This window comes from Moschus berezovskii, chromosome 20 (assembly GCF_049115385.1).
Source record: "Moschus berezovskii isolate FMDL1 chromosome 20, NW_MosBer_1.0, whole genome shotgun sequence".
Taxonomy (NCBI): domain Eukaryota; kingdom Metazoa; phylum Chordata; class Mammalia; order Artiodactyla; family Moschidae; genus Moschus; species Moschus berezovskii.
In genome coordinates, this window is record NC_142479.1 from 39677525 (window position 1) to 39692330 (window position 14806).

The 14806-nt window shown below is 51.2% G+C and overlaps 2 protein-coding genes across 3 annotated transcripts; both read right to left on the reverse strand.

The window, feature by feature from the left end:
* Positions 1-1057: 1057 nt before the first annotated feature.
* Positions 1058-2509, reverse strand: RNF227 (ring finger protein 227). Its single transcript, XM_055406371.1, has 2 exons — positions 1950-2509; positions 1058-1851 (listed from the first exon to the last, which is right to left on the reverse strand). Exons 1-2 carry the CDS (start codon positions 2443-2445, stop codon positions 1796-1798), a joined length of 552 nt encoding a protein of 183 aa, XP_055262346.1. The 5' UTR covers positions 2446-2509; the 3' UTR covers positions 1058-1795.
* A 4863-nt stretch (positions 2510-7372) lies between these two features.
* On the reverse strand, positions 7373-14126 carry KCNAB3 (potassium voltage-gated channel subfamily A regulatory beta subunit 3). 2 transcript variants are annotated; one of them, XM_055396496.2, is made up of 14 exons: positions 13484-14126; positions 12126-12169; positions 11986-12023; positions 11660-11739; positions 10536-10580; positions 10398-10442; positions 10142-10185; positions 9863-9949; positions 9513-9598; positions 9247-9367; positions 9068-9162; positions 8876-8990; positions 8619-8707; positions 7373-8353 (listed from the first exon to the last, which is right to left on the reverse strand). In XM_055396496.2, exons 1-14 carry the CDS (start codon positions 13723-13725, stop codon positions 8276-8278), a joined length of 1209 nt encoding a protein of 402 aa, XP_055252471.2. In that variant the 5' UTR covers positions 13726-14126; the 3' UTR covers positions 7373-8275. The 2 variants fall into 2 exon arrangements, with proteins under 2 accessions (XP_055252471.2, XP_055252467.2); XM_055396492.2 differs by having other exon boundaries at positions 9068-9367.
* Positions 14127-14806: the final 680 nt, after the last annotated feature.

The following is a 14806-nucleotide window of genomic DNA, read 5'->3' on the forward strand; positions in this document are numbered from 1 at the left end:
AGCAGGATACCTCACAGGCCTCAGGGTGGGCCCAGCGAGGCAGGGTTCACTGGACAGAAGTGGAATGGGAGGGGTGCCTGACACGGTTCACAACTGCCTTCAGTCATCCTTTTGAGCATCCTTTCCACCTTCAGGTTGTTTAGTTCTGCCAAGAGTCAGTAGAGGTCACTACAGCTTCACAGGTTCAGTTCCCAGTTTGCAGAAGCACACTTTTTAATTTATTTTATTTTAAAGGAATTGGGGGGGGGGGTGGTGGAGAGGATCAGACCTGCATAGCTTGCCAAAGATGGGAACTGCTAGACACTGCACCTTAACATGTATTGTTCACTACCAGAGCTTCTTGGAGGCTGAGACCAGACAAATTTTTGAGGCTATTATATTAAAAACTGTAATTCTAACAAGCAATCAGAAAATAGCAGGCTGAAGGCTGAGAAAGGGCTCCCCAAAGAGGGAAAATTTAAACTGAGACATCAGACTTAAGGACAGGAAAAAGGCAAAAACAGGATTAGAAAAATTGAGGTTTATTAGTAAGTTCACATTTTTAAAACTCAGAGGAAAATTCAACATAGTAAACTATGCACACAAAGTTTAAATTTCTTCAGTTAATAAGAGTGTCACTTTAGGAACCTTGAATAAAACTGTATCATTTATATCAGTTGTGTTTTAAATATTTCAACCACAGATGGTGATATCCTCGATAGTCTAGAACCTGGACCAGTGCTTCTTATATTTTTATTTAAATGGATCACCTGGGATTCCTGGTAAAATGCAGAGTCTGAGTCAGTCAGTCTAAACTGAAATCCTGAGATTCTGTACTTCCAACAAGCTCCCAGTGATGCTGATGCTGTTGGTCCTTGACTAACTATACTATCATGAGAGATTAACTAACTAGGATTTTTAACTAAAACTCACACCCTAAAATTTGGTGAAGTCCATAAAACTCAGACCCCAAAATTTGGTGAAGTCCATAAAACTCACACCCTATAATTTGGTGAAGTCCAATTAGGGGACACAAGTTTAAAACTGTAGTATGAGCATTTTCTTTTCAGTAGTGACTTTCCTTGGGACTGTAAAGATAACACATAGTATCAAAGGTTTACAATTCAATGCCTTTGCCAAATGGCATTCGCTCCTCTCCTTGATAAGCACTAATGAGCTAACTCAGATAAATGCCCTTTGGAACCTTCTCATGCCTGCCCTAACTGGTTAAAGGGAGATTCTGAAATGAAGCAAGGCTCCTAACCTCATAGGTAGGGATGCATCTTGATAATTTTAGAAACAGTATTGGGGATGGAGAAACAGTAGGCATACCAGTGGAGGAGGGTAGGGTGGGTACAGTGTATTTTCCTCACTTCTCTTAAGTGCTAGAGAAGTGAGATTAACACGACATAAAAATCGGCCTATTCTCTCCCGTTCCATCTTTAAAATCATTGACACAGAATTGCTAAAATGGGACCTGTTACTCCCACACACCAGAGCTGCCCTGGACAAAAGCCAAAGTCACAGCTAGGGAAACTGTCTTCCCACGAGAACGGAGGCTGTTTCCATCATCCCTAAGCCACTCCATCCTGAATACGCAAGGCTGACACTCAGTAGACGGGGGCGGTTCGCATAGGAGCCTCTGCAGCGCAGTATTAACACCTCCCAGGGTGTTCCCTCCTGCCCTTGGCTCAACTCCCTCATCCATGCCAATCCAGGATGTGACGGGTGGTAGTCTTGGCATCAGACCCCTGTACTACAGCGCGCCCCCGAGAACGCAGCTCCCACCTTCTGCCGTAGCTTCAGAGTTCCCCGGTTACGGCGTGCAGCGGGTCATGTGGGCCAAGTCCTTGACCTCCGGACAGTACAGCACTGGGGGAAAGGAGGAGGGTTAAGGTCAGTGGAAAGACGCAGCCGAACCCGGCGTTCCCTGGTGCTCTCCCTCCACGGCCTCTCGGGTGGCCCCTCACCGTTGCTAGGCAGCGGGCGCCGCCACCCGCGCGCGGGCACCAGCACCCGGGCCCAGAGCCGCCGGAGCCCGCGCCACCCTGCGCTCCTTGGCCCCGCCCCTTTCTCGCTCTCCTTTTCCTCGTCATCGGCCTCTCGGTTCGCGTCGCCATCCGCCTCATCAGATTCGCGTCTAACTTTTGCCTCCAAGCGCGACCATAAGTCGGGGTCGACAGATATCTCCGCGACCCCGCCGCGCGGGAGCGGGGTCGGCGAGCGACAGAAGGGGCACGTGATGAGGCGGCGCAGGCGCACCACGCGCGCCGCCGCCCCGCCACCGTCGCCGCGCGCCGCCAGCTCGCGTAGGCACGCGGTGCAGAGCGTGTGGCCGCAGCGGGCGCGCGCCGTCCCAGACAGGCGGCGGGGCGCGCGGTCCCCGAGGTTGAAAGGCCGGTAGCAGATGTTGCAGTCCAGCTCGCCGCGCTCTGGAAGAGACGGCATCCTCACCAGAAGCTGCATCTTGCCCACCGCGGACTCGAGGGCGTCACTCACGAAACCAGCTCTGTGGACAGACCTAGCGGGCCCGTCCTGGGGCCCGCTCCCCGGCCTCTTGCCCCTTTTAAATAGTGAGACCCCGCCCCTTCGCGACGTCACGTCGCAGTCAGGCCCCTCCCCGCGGTGGCACGCGCGGGGGTGGTGGAGGTGCGAGGTCCGGAATGCCTGCCTCGGCGAAGCTGGGGGCTCGCGGAGGCGGGGTTGCGGCCCAGGTGGTGCCTGGACTGGGGACGAGGAGGTGCGGCACCTCCAACTCCAGGCACGCCTTCCTTAATGCCCTACGCAGCGCCAGCGCTCCTTAATTGTACTGTGTGCAAACCCCCAGTTACTGAGCCTGAGCCCTCCATCACTGGCACGGGTTTCTCAGGCTCTTTCACAACATACTTCCTAAGCCAGTGACACTGCCCGTTCTGCCCAATCTTTAGAAGGCCCCTGGGCGTTTGAGCAGACGCTGCGCTCCATTGCCTTTATCATATTCAACCTCCCTGTGTTCTTGTAAGGCTGGCTCCCCAAATTTTATTCTCTTCAAACTGTTGAATTCCCAGCTGACATCTCAACCTAAGGAGGGCCCTAGATACCAAGATCCAGGCCCAGGAATGCTGGGAATCTTCTCCTTCCTGAGTAACCAGGCCTGGACACCCACACACCATGATGGCTCCAGCAAAGCAGCCCAGCCTAAGCTCTGACTCAGGGGTCTGACTTCCGCCACGGGTCAACAGGACATAGTACTCACGGCCCACGTTCCCTCTTGGTGCCGCACCCACCCCCAGCTCCCTCCTCACCTGCCTCTCCTGGACCCACAGTCTATGCACTTTTGTGGAGGTTCACAGGACACAGCCTAGACCCAGTTTACCAGTTGCGACACTTTGAGCAAGTTACCTAACTCCGCTGGGCCTTGGCTTTCTCATCTATAAAATATGGATGATAATAGGATTGAATCAGCTTACATATGTAAGGTGCTTAGAATGACGCCTGGCACACAGTAAACACATATTATTATTTTACGCCCCCTCCTATATTGTGTTCACTTTAACTTCTTGGCACCCAACATATTCTTTTCTTTTTTTTGGCATAACTGTGGGGCATTCAGGATCTTACAGTCCCCAACCAGGGGTCCCCAACCAGGGATCGAATCCTCACTCCGTTCAGTGGAAGTGCACGGCTTAACCACTGGCGGTCCAGGCACAATATTCTCAACCCCTGTTTCTTTTGGTGAACACAAAATGGGATTCTCCACACTCATGGCATTCACTGGCTGTAACAGGCAATGTAAAGCTGGTTTTTAAAAACTAGATTCTTTAAACCTTAGAGGGTAATCTTTTGTGAGAAGATATATCATTATTTTTAATTATATCTTTTCAGAACTAAGTTTTATTGTCTTATGGAAACTTGGAGGAAGCTATTTATTCCAGTGATTCTGTCATAACTCAAATTTGGGGGGAACATCTCTGTGTAATGGTGCTTAGAGATCTCACATCTTTTAATATCTTTGGTGATTAAGTCTTTTAAGGTAAATTTGACTATATAAATGCTCCTAAAGTAGTAGACAGCCGAAGCCTTCTAGCTCTAGACCTGGAATATCCAGTCACCTGCTCAGATTCCTTTCTTGTTTATCAAGAATCCAAAATGATGATCTCCCCATCTAAAGCAGCATCTCTTCCAAGTTTCTTATCTCTTTACCCAACACCAGAAACCTAGGTGTCAAACCTAGATCCCTTCCTTGAGTTCACGTTCCTTTACCTCCCTTATCACTAGGCCTGGTACATTTTGCCTCCTAAAACTAATTCATCTGCTTTTCTCTACCTCCAGAATACCACCCTGGTTCAAGCTGCCATCATCTCTTCTGTAAACAGAAGCCTCTTCACCAGACTGTCCACAGTTATTCTGGTCTTCTGCAGACTTCTCTCCACACTGCTTACAGTAATCTTTCCAAAACTCAAGCCTAATTATGTCCTACCATATATCCGTTCCATTCCTGTTTAAATCTGCCTGCAATGCAGGAGACCCGGGTTTGATTCCTGGGTCGGGAAGATCCCTGGAGAAGGAAATGGCAACCCCCTCCAGTATTCTTGCCTCCCATGGGAGAATCCCATGGACAGAAGAGCCTGGCAGGCTACAGTTCATGGGGTCATAGAGTCAGACACAACTTAGCGACTAAACCACCACCACCACATATCCCTTCCATTCCTGTTAAAAACTTTTACAGCAGGTGGTCCACTGGCTAAGACACTGAGCTCCCAGTGCAGAGGGCCTGGGTTCGATCCCTGGTCAGGGAATTAGACCGCACATGCCATAACTAAAGAAAGATCTTTGTGCAACTAAAGCTCATGCGTGCCTCAACTAAGACCTGGCGCAGCCAAATAAATATATAAACATTTTTTAAACAACAAACTTTTAATGCAGTCATGGTTTAATACCCCCAAATTCCTAAGATATGTGACTTTGCTGCTTCTCCCATCAAGAATTGGGATCTGTTCCCTCTTCCTTGAAACTGGGCTCACCTCATGACTTGCTTTGACTAATAAAATGTGGCAGGAATGATGATGTGTGAGTTTTGGAGCATCATTCCTTCAGAGGCCTCATGGCTTCTGCCTTTGTCCATTTGGAACACTGCCCTGAGACCACCACATAAGGAAGTTTGCTGGTGGATGAAGCCACTTGGAGAAGGGAAGAGCCCCAGTCAACAGCCAGCACTAACGGCCAGGTGTACCAGTGTGGTCACTGGATTTTCCTGTTCGGCTGCTCTGTGGGCTGAATGCAGCCACGTGAATGAGCCCAGGTGAAAACAGCAGAAGACAATCCCAGCCAATCCACAGAATCGTGGAGTAAAAATATTTTTTAAATGTTTTTTTAAGCCACTAAATTTGGGGGTGATTTGTTGTGTATCAAGATAACTGATTTTGAGGGTTTCCTACTTCCTTAGGATAAAGATAATATGCTGAAATGTCCTACAAGGTCAAACATGCTCTGAAACCACTAAGTATCACATTCTGCTTGCCTTTCTTCTTTAGACATTCAGCCTTTGGAGACCTCTGACTTGTCTGTTTGTTTCCCCCACAAGGTTTTTCCGTGTGCTGTTCCCCTAACCTTCTTGCTTTCACCTTAGCAACACCCATGCATCCTTCAGCTCTCTTTGCAGCCTCACCATGTCAGATACTCACTGTACACTATGGTAACACCAGTGCTTTCCTCTGTACTTCAGACAACCTAAGTTTGTGTGTGTGTTTGGGGGTTACTTTGCCTTCCCCATCTGTAAACTCCACAAAGGTTGCTGAGCCAGGTTTTGTTCACTACTGTGTCCATGTATTGTACCATAGTAGGACCCAATAGATAAGTTCTCATTCGATTAATGAATGAGGTGAATGATAAATATGGTATGTGAGGGAATTTGCTAGTGGTCTAGTGGCTAGGACTTGGCGCTTTCACTGCCCAGAGGGACCCCGGTCAGGGAACTAAAATCCCACAAGAGGAGCAGCATGGCCTATATATTTAACAAGGTGTGACAATAAAGGAAGGTTTCTTACAAGGGGCTTATAACTGCTTCTGAAGGTAATTTTAAGAGGACTTTTAAAAAATGTTTTGAGCAATGAAGGAGGCATTAAATGAAGGAAGTTCATGACCCTCCAAGGTAACTATTTAAGGAGAGTACCATTTTGAATTTATAAATTCTCCTATGTTTGTTACAGAATAACCAAGCTTAGTTTAGTCATACATTTTACCTCTTTGTTTCCTCCACAGTCTTCCCAAATGAGTGGGAGATGGTAGGAGTGGATGTAAGTGTTCATTAGTTGATCCGGTTGGTTGCTAATCCAGTAAATGGCATGCTGCTGACTTCTCTCTTTTGAAAATTGGTTTTACTCTGCTCTCCCAGCTTCAGGATCAAGGAAGGGTGAGGATTGGAAGAAGGGAGATGGTAAGGTTATATTTTAAGGAAGGCAGAGCTCATCCTCCCCTGCCTTGTGATCATTAAAGGTTGTAACTTTCCACCCACTTTCTGTCCTAGGGAAATCAGAGTTCTTTAGGGAAGAATAAGGGTAAGTATCTGACATAATCCCATTTGATTCTGCTTTTCTGCTGCTCTCACACCTGATCTTTCACTTGTTTTCTTTTTATAACAGCTCTCTTCTCTCTCCCTGCATCATTTCAAACATAGAACAGTTTTTATTTTACCTCTCCTTCCCCAAGTCCTCCATCTCAGAACAGTGGCTCCCACTCTGCCACAAGAAAACCACCCAGACAGTTTTTTGGATAGTGTGGGTATCAGGCTTCCCAGGTGGCACCAGTGGTAAAGAACCTGCCTGCCAATGTAGGAGATGTAAGAAACACGGCTTTTATCCCTGGGTCAGGAAGAACCCCTGGAGGAGGAAATGGCAATCCACTTCAGTATTTTGCCTAAGAAACACAGGTTCGATTCCTGAGTCAGGAAGAATCCCTGGAGGAGGAAATGGCAATTCACTTCATTATTTTGCTTTGAAAACCCCATGGACAGGGGATCCTGGCAGGCTATGGTCCAGAGGGTTCCAAAGAGTCAGCCATGGCTGAAGCAACTTGGTATGCACTGGGTATCAGGAAAGAGGGAAATAAGACCCTTGGCTAATATAACTTTTCAAAACCAAACAAGAGTAAGAGTGTCAGAGGAAGGAGCAACACAGCTATGAAGCCAGACCTCTGGGTTCCAAGGCATGTGGTGACTGAAAGAAGAAAACTGGGTCTTTGATGAGATCAGTGACTAGGAGCAAGAAGCCTGGGTCACTAAGGTACATGAGCAGTGGAGAGGAAGAATCCTGGAGTTTTCTACTGGCAGGGGTCTAGGGAATCAAACAGGTGAGACTGAGAGCCTAACTCTCAACCCCCAGCAACTTCAGACACAGTAAGTAATGATCAAGCTGAGATTTTATTTACAGTTCCCTGGAAAGTCTTGCACAAGAGGGACCATCATTATTGCTTTAAGATTATTGCCAGGAGGAAGACTACAGTCCTCCCCTGCCAGGTAGAAGTCCTGCTCAAGGCTCAAAGGTTTATCCCCAGACCTTTTAAGTTAGCCCCAATCCCTGCTGTGACCTAAAGGCTGTCACTGTTTTCTGCAAAGTGAGGCCCAGTGTGCTTTCCAAGTTCTTCCCTGGCCACTTCCGCCAGGACACTCTATACACTGGCCATTAAATTTCCCTCACCGGTGCTTTGCTACTGCACTCCCCACTCTATCCTTCTCCGCAATAACAAAGCACCATTCTAGTTTTATTTTTCTCCACCTCCTGGCTGAGGTAGGGTCCCGGTTTCTCAAAAGTCATCATTTACTTCCTGCCAGGACCAGCCTGGCTTCCTTTGTAACGAATTTAAGAGTCCCATTCCTTTTTTCCAGGTGACACCACAACTCACTTATTATTAGAACTCACAACTCCTTGATGACATTTCAAGGGCCACTTTCGAGGTACTCTGCATGGGTCTTGTATATGCCTTTTTGTTTTTCCCTGAACCTCGGCGATAAGGGGAAGAGAGAAGGAGCGAGACCAAGTGGCAGAGAGGGGACGGCCCAGTAGCTCATGCCCAGGATTAGCAGGAAGGCCTAGGTGGACGTAGCAGGGGGCGGCGGACTACTTTCCCTCTCAAGCCCCACTGCGGGAGGATATGGCTTTGTTCATGCTGTCGCTACTCGAAGCTGGAACTCGTTTGTGGGCGGGGCCGCCCTGTCTCGGCCGCTGCGTGGAGGGATCCGGAGCGGGAGGGAGGCAGAGGCGGGGACGCGTTTCTGGGGGGTGCAGCGGCTCCGGGTTTGGGTTCCTGCGTCCCCGGTGGACTATTTCTTGGGATGTGGCTTGTTGCCCAGGAGCCCGTCTATCTCCATCACCGTCTGTGGGGTCAGCTGACTCAGAACCTGGAATTGAATGGGGTGATGGAGAGAATGGTACATGCAAGGTCCTTGAAAGAGGGCGGGAGGTTCGAGGACCCGGGGAGCCGCACAGCGAGGCGAAGTCACAGCTGTGCTTCTGTTTTACCTTCTCGCCCTGGGACCGCTCATTTGCAAAGTGAGGACCTTGTAGTGGGTGTCTCACCTCAGGCCCATTCTGGCTTGGACATCAAGGTCTTGACTGCTGGGGAAGGGGACAGAGATGAGCTCTGGCTCTGAGTCCCTCGCTCACCTGCAGGGCGCCCAGGTGCTCCACCAGCTGCTCCGCACTGGACACCCCCAGCAAGACCGAGCTGACCCCCTCACTGCGGAGACACCACGCTGGGCCCGAGAAGGAAAAAAGAGAGAACTGGTGGGAAACAGTGAACACCCAGACTTCAGAGGGGTCTCTGAGGAAGAAGGACCGCCCCAGGAAAAACTAGTTTGTGGTTTGGTAGCTCTTAGGCGGAGACAAGGACCCTACAGGGTCCAGGGCTGGCAGTGTCTCACCAATAGCAAGCTGCGCCACAGTGCAGCCCAGCTGGTGAGCGATGGGGAGAAGGTCCATAACTTTGGCTTGTTGTTTCTTGCCATCCTCACTTTGCACTTTGTGCCATTGGTAGCCCTGGAGGCCAAGGAGATCCATCAAAAGACCACTTCGCAGTCAGTCCACTCCTGCCATCCCAAGCCCCCAGATCTCACCTTGATGGTGACCTTGCAGGTATCTGAGACTTGCCCATCATACTTGCTAGTGATGAGGCCACAGGCCAGAGGGGACCAGGTGACTGAGCCAACACCTAAGATGGAGAGGACCAGATGTGGGAAGGGGATCTCAGTGATGATGAAGCTGAGGGAAAGGCAGGAATGAGGGGACTGCGAACCAATCTTGTGGTAGAGCTCTGGCAGCTGCGTCTCCACCTTCTCTCTCTGAAACAGATGGTGCTCAGCTTGTTCACATACTGGAGGTATCAGATTGAACTGTCTGGCCATGGAGTAGGCCTCCTGGGTTGGGGCGGGGAAGAGATGGGGGTCAGAGCACTCCTTCCATTGTCTTCCACTCCCCCTCCTCCAGCAGAGTGGGGTTGGGAGTGGACATGTGAAAGGTGGTAACAAGTTGTGAGACGGGGGCAGTAGGTGGCATACTCACCATGATTTCTGCAGCCCCCCATCGGGATGTCCCCCAGTATAGGGCCAACCCCTCGTTGATGACATAGGTCATGGCTCGCACAATCTCTAGGCACACAGGAGAAGGAAAGCTTCACTCTCAGACTCCTGCATCCTGGGTTCCAGATCTGCAGACCTCCACCTGCCCCACCAAGACCCCACTCATCCTTGTGAGAGGTTGGCATCTGCTCTTCACGTCCCTCCCTGTCCAAGTCCTGGGGTCTGAGCCTCCACTGTGGAACTTGGGAGACCTCCTGAGCAGGACCTGGCTTCTGCTGAAGGTTTAAGAAGTGCTCAGTTTGAAGGGCTGTCAGGGTTGGGGTACTGCTTTACCCTCCATGGGACTGTTGGGGTCCGAACGATTGGCAAAGATGATGTCCACATATCCCAACTGGAGGCGCTCCAGGGATCCTCGCAAGCCTGGGGTAAGCACAGGAAGAGGAAGGTAAGCTCTCCAGCTTTAGCTGCCTAAGAATTCAGACCTTACCCCTCTGCCATGGACACCTAAATCCCAGCTTCCCTATTCAGAGCCTCAGACTTGGAGCTTCAGAGAATAGTCCCAACTTCTCTAGCTTCCGTCCTCAGCCAGCTCAGGTTCCCAGCCCCTCTCACCTTCAATGATGTGTTTGCGGCTCAAGCCTCGCTCAGTTTCTGCCCTGTAGGAAAAGATAAAGTCAAAGATGAGGTGCGTCAAAGATAAGGGACCAGGGCTGGCCTGGAGCCATGAGGAACCGAGGTGGTAGGGGTCCTCACAGGCAGGAGGCAGACCTGGGGGAGCAGGTGCTTGGTCTGCCCTCTCCACCCCGCCCCATGCACCTTCACACAGTCTGCAGGTCTCCTCCCCAACTACAGTGAGGCAGCCACTTACTGTCCTCCCCAAAAAATCTTGGTGGTGATGACATAGCTTGATCTCCTGGAGAAAAAGAGAAATGGGATACCCAGCCAGAAAAGGATGTGGGGATGATCATGTCCCCAGCAACTCCCCACACCCCCAAACATGTCTTACCTCCAACCTTTGCTCTTGAGGATGTTTCCTAGGGTTCTTTCAGCCCTGCAAGGAAAATAAGGCAGAAGCACTGACTCCTCCAAGATGGATCAGTTTCTTTCCCTCCTCGCACCCTCCTCCCTCCCTTCAACTAATTTCTCCCTAGTAAAATGGAACATAAATGAGAAGCCCATTGGGTCATCAGTCCCATTCTAAACTAAATAAAAGGGGCTCCTGGAAGTAGGGTTACAGTCATACGTTTTCATTCATTCATTCAACAAATATCAGTTGTGCAACAGTGAACCAAGCTCTGTTCTGGGTGCTGAAGGGATAGAATAGGATGAGAGAAGAGGGACCAACTACAGTGATGCTGGGGAGGATACTGTCTCATCTGTTTCCAACCATCTGTGTTGCCTTCCCCCTTCTTTTAGTCTCTGCAAAGTCCCACCCAGGTCTTGTCCCACATTGCAGGTGGATCCTTCACCAACTGAACCACCAGGGAAGCCCAAGAATACTGGAGTGGGTAGCGTATCCTTTCTCCAGGGGATCTTCCCGACCCAGGAATCAAATCAGGGTCTTTTGCATTGCAGCCAGATTCTTTACTAGCTGAGCTACCAGAGAAGCCCGTGTAGGTACTTAGGTGTCATGGGAAAGAACAAGACAAGTTCTATGGAGAGAGGACCCTCTCCGTTGAGCAGCAAATATGGCCTTGTAAACCAGTAATTGATGAACTGTGTGTCAGAGGGCAGTGTAAAGTGCTTTGGGAGCTAAGGAGGATAGTGACCAACTTTGGGGAGTTGGGCAAAGGGTTCTTAGGAAAGCTAACATCTGGGACAAGTCTTAATGATAAGCAGAAGAGTTTGCCAGAAGAAGAGACAGGGTCATCCAAAGTTTTTATTATTCCCAGTGTGAAGCCATATGTGCTTGGTTTTATTTTGACTGCACAGTATGCCCTGTTGCCCTAAAAGCTAGAGAGAGACAGATGTTCGGACTATAGTTCCCAACATGCTTTGGGGGCCCATTGGCTGAAAGGCTGGAACTTAGTGATGCTTTAATTCCCAGAGTTCTTTAGGGAGGAAACCAAAAAGCCCTGATGTTCTCTCAGCCTTCCAAGTATAACTTAGTTTTTTCACCCCAGTCCTTACTTTCCTCCTGCATACACTTCGGCGGTATCAAACAGGTTTACACCATGCTCATAGGCTACTGTCAGCACATCCTCTGCTGTCTAGGATGGTGAGAGAAAGAGTTGAAGATCAACCACCAGCCTCTCAGTTACAGTCCTCACTGCACTCTAACCCATCACACCTCAGCCTTTGTTACCACATTCACTTCCCTTTCCCCGTTCTCCAGCCTCAAGTCCACCATTCTCCATGCTTGTTGTCCAAACCCCTAGCCAAGTCCGTTTTCCCCCCTTTTGGGTTCCCTCGTACCCCCTCCCCCTGCTTCTAGGTCCCATCACTTATATCAATACCTCATCTGAGATCTGAGAACCAAATGTGACCCAGGTACCTGCAAGAGAGAAGCCAGGCAAATGCGACCAGGGCGGGGGGAGGGGGGCAGCCATGAAAGAATGCCTGCCCCTTCCCTTAATTCCTCTTCTTTCTAACTCACCTAGGCCAAGGCAGGATACCCGAAGACCAGACTTTCCTAGGTTCCTGCAGGACACAGAAGCAGCAGGAAGGGGTGGAGCCTCCATTAGGGACATAAATTATCAGCCTCCAGCTCCTCTCATTCCAGACTGAGATGCCCTCAGAGTGTCTCAGTCCAAAGAAACTAGACTCAGTGGGCCCACTGAATTGGGCAGTGACACAGCCATAGAATAAGTGAACAAATAATAAGTGTTCCTCTGGAGCCATGGTCCAGTGCCTCTGTTCCCTCCTATCACACTGAAGATGTGCTGCCTGCTTAACGCTGCTTCTGGTGTGTCCTGGGTTCGTTTGAGTCATCTCTGGGATATGTGGAGTTGGGGTAGAGGGTGGCTGGGAGGAATGGGACTGGCTAATTGTGATGAGTTTGTGGAAACAGATTCTCAAGAGAGTGCTGTGCTAAAGGGCAGACACTGGGATGGAAGCGGGTAAACCAAGTCAAGTTCAGGCATTCAGGCAGGCAAGGGTCCTTAAATAGGCTAGGCAGACTGGCCTCCAACAAAGGCAGGTAGGACACCTGGGTGGGGAGTTTGAGAGGAAAAACCAGTTCTCCCCCTTCTTTCTACTTGCTGTGCTCCTGTTGGCTTGTGAAGTCTGTCTTCAAACCAGAGCGCCCCCTCCTCCCCGCCCCCCATCCAGGTACTCCAGACAGCTTCCCAATCAGGGCTGCCATATGGAAGGGATCAAATTCCTCAAGTGACAAAGCCAGTTCAGATCAGTGACCTCTGCTACTGTTGAGCAGGAGCCCCTCCCTTTTCCCCTACTGGTAGTCCTGAGAGATCAAGTCGGTTACGTTTCATTCCACCTTCCCCACCTGGTTCCTGGCCCTTGGCATGAGCTTGAGAGATGTGATGCATTCTTCGGAGGGCCCCACTTCCCTCCCCACCAAGAAAGGGTGCAGGAGACCTTGGGGCATGTGGGGGCAGTATCTGGGTCAGGCACCCTGAGCAGGCCAGAGTGAGAAGCCGTTTCCTTCCCCCCTCTTCTCAGGACACGACCCAAGGACACTCCATCGGAACTGGGTGGGGTGGTGTGCAGCCTGGAGATCCGCGTTTCCCTGGCCTTCCTGGGGGTAAGGAGGAGCATCCCTTGGGTCTGACAGGGCTGGTCAATCTCAGTAAACTTGATTTTCTACTAGGCAGGGGAATGGACGGAGAGCAAAAAAAAAAAAGAGTGTAAGGGAGTGCCAGCGATGGGAAGAAGAGATGGAATGAGCCGGGACCTTCTTAGTGAAGTTTGAGGGGGTTTCTGGGAGCATCTTAGGAAGCCTCAGGGGTCAGGAAAGGGTAGCAGATGTGGCGGGCGGCCAGGCCACCCCCATACCTGTATTTCATGCCAGTGCCTCGGCCGGTGCTCTCTCGGAGGGCCCCAGCACGCGCTGGGGGTCGGGGGACCACGGCGGCCCGGGCCTTGGGGCCCGACCCTCCTCCCCCTGGAGGGTTGCCATGCCCCCCGCTGACCAGCCCGCCGTTACCGCCCCCGGGGCCCGGCCGGGGTCCACACAGACGGTCCTCACTGCTCCGGCTGCGAAGGTTCTGCTCAGTACACGCGATAGACACTTGCATGCCGGCCGGCCAAGGCAGGGGAGGGGGCTCCGAGAGGGCGGGAGGAAGAGGGAACCGGGAAGCTCGAGGGGAGACACCCGAGGGTGTAGTGGCGCGAGCCCTGGGAGAGCGGGAAGGCTGGGGAGGTTGCGGCGGGAGCCGCCAGGCTGGATCGGGCCCGCGCGGGCGGGCTGCTGGAGGTCGCGGGGTTTGCAGCGGAGAGGAGAAACGCGGGGGGTGCCACGAGTGGAGCAATTAGGATTCGGGGGCACTGGTGCAGAGAGGAGAGGGAGAAATGGACGAGGGTGAAGGTCGAGGGCGATTTTCGGAGGGTAGGAACTTAGGGACAAGGAGGGGGCGGAAGAAAGATGCCACCTCTGCCCAAAGCGCAGCGGGACCCGCTAGGCTTCCAGCCGCGTCGGCAGCCGGCCCAGCTAATCAACATGCAGGCACCGCCCCTTCATCTGCATAAAGCCGCCCGCCTCCCAGCCCAAACCTGTAGCTTATCTGCATAAGCCCCACCTTCCGGATCGCTGCAGCTTGAGTGTTTCGTGGACTCAGAGAAACCAGAGAGCAGCACCAGGAGGGTGGTTCTACTCTCTGGACCCCGAGGCCGATCGGTCTTCCACCATCCCAGTGGTTTTCAATCCAGGAGCTATTTTGTCCCCTGGGGGACATTTGTCAATGTCTGGAGACATTTTTTTTTGCCTTGATGCACGTTGGATCTTAGTTCCCTGACCGGGGATTGAACCCATACCCTACTGCATCGGAAACATGTAGTCTTATCCACTGGACCACCAGGGAAATCCCTGGAGACATTTTTTGACTGTCACGACCTGGGGAGACATTTGGCAAGGTCTGGAGACATTTTCTGACTGTCACGACTTGGACGCAAGTGTGATGCCAGCATTTAGTGACTGGCAGCGAAGGAAATGGCAATCCACTCTGGTATTCTTGCCTGGGAAATCCCATGGACAGAGGAGCTTGGTGGGCTACAGTCCATGGGGTCGCTAAGAGTCAGACAAGACTCAGCGACTAACACTTTCACAGGCAGAACAGAGTACCTGGCAACCCTCCCACCCTCCACACAGTCAAGGTATTA

Coding starts and splice junctions, on each gene's coding strand:
- KCNAB3 (XM_055396492.2), bottom strand. CDS start 13,725: ATGCAAGTGTCTATCGCGTGTACTGAGCAGAACCTTCGCAGCCGGAGC. Junction 12,024..12,125: donor GGTATCCTGCCTTGGCCTAG/GTGAGTTAGAAA, acceptor TCTCTCTTGCAG/GTACCTGGGTCACATTTGGT. Junction 9,950..10,141: donor CCGCAAACACATCATTGAAG/GTGAGAGGGGCT, acceptor TGCTTACCCCAG/GCTTGCGAGGATCCCTGGAG.
- RNF227 (XM_055406371.1), bottom strand. CDS start 2,445: ATGCAGCTTCTGGTGAGGATGCCGTCTCTTCCAGAGCGCGGCGAGCTG. Junction 1,852..1,949: donor GCGCCCGCTGCCTAGCAACG/GTGAGGGGCCAC, acceptor CCTTTCCCCCAG/TGCTGTACTGTCCGGAGGTC.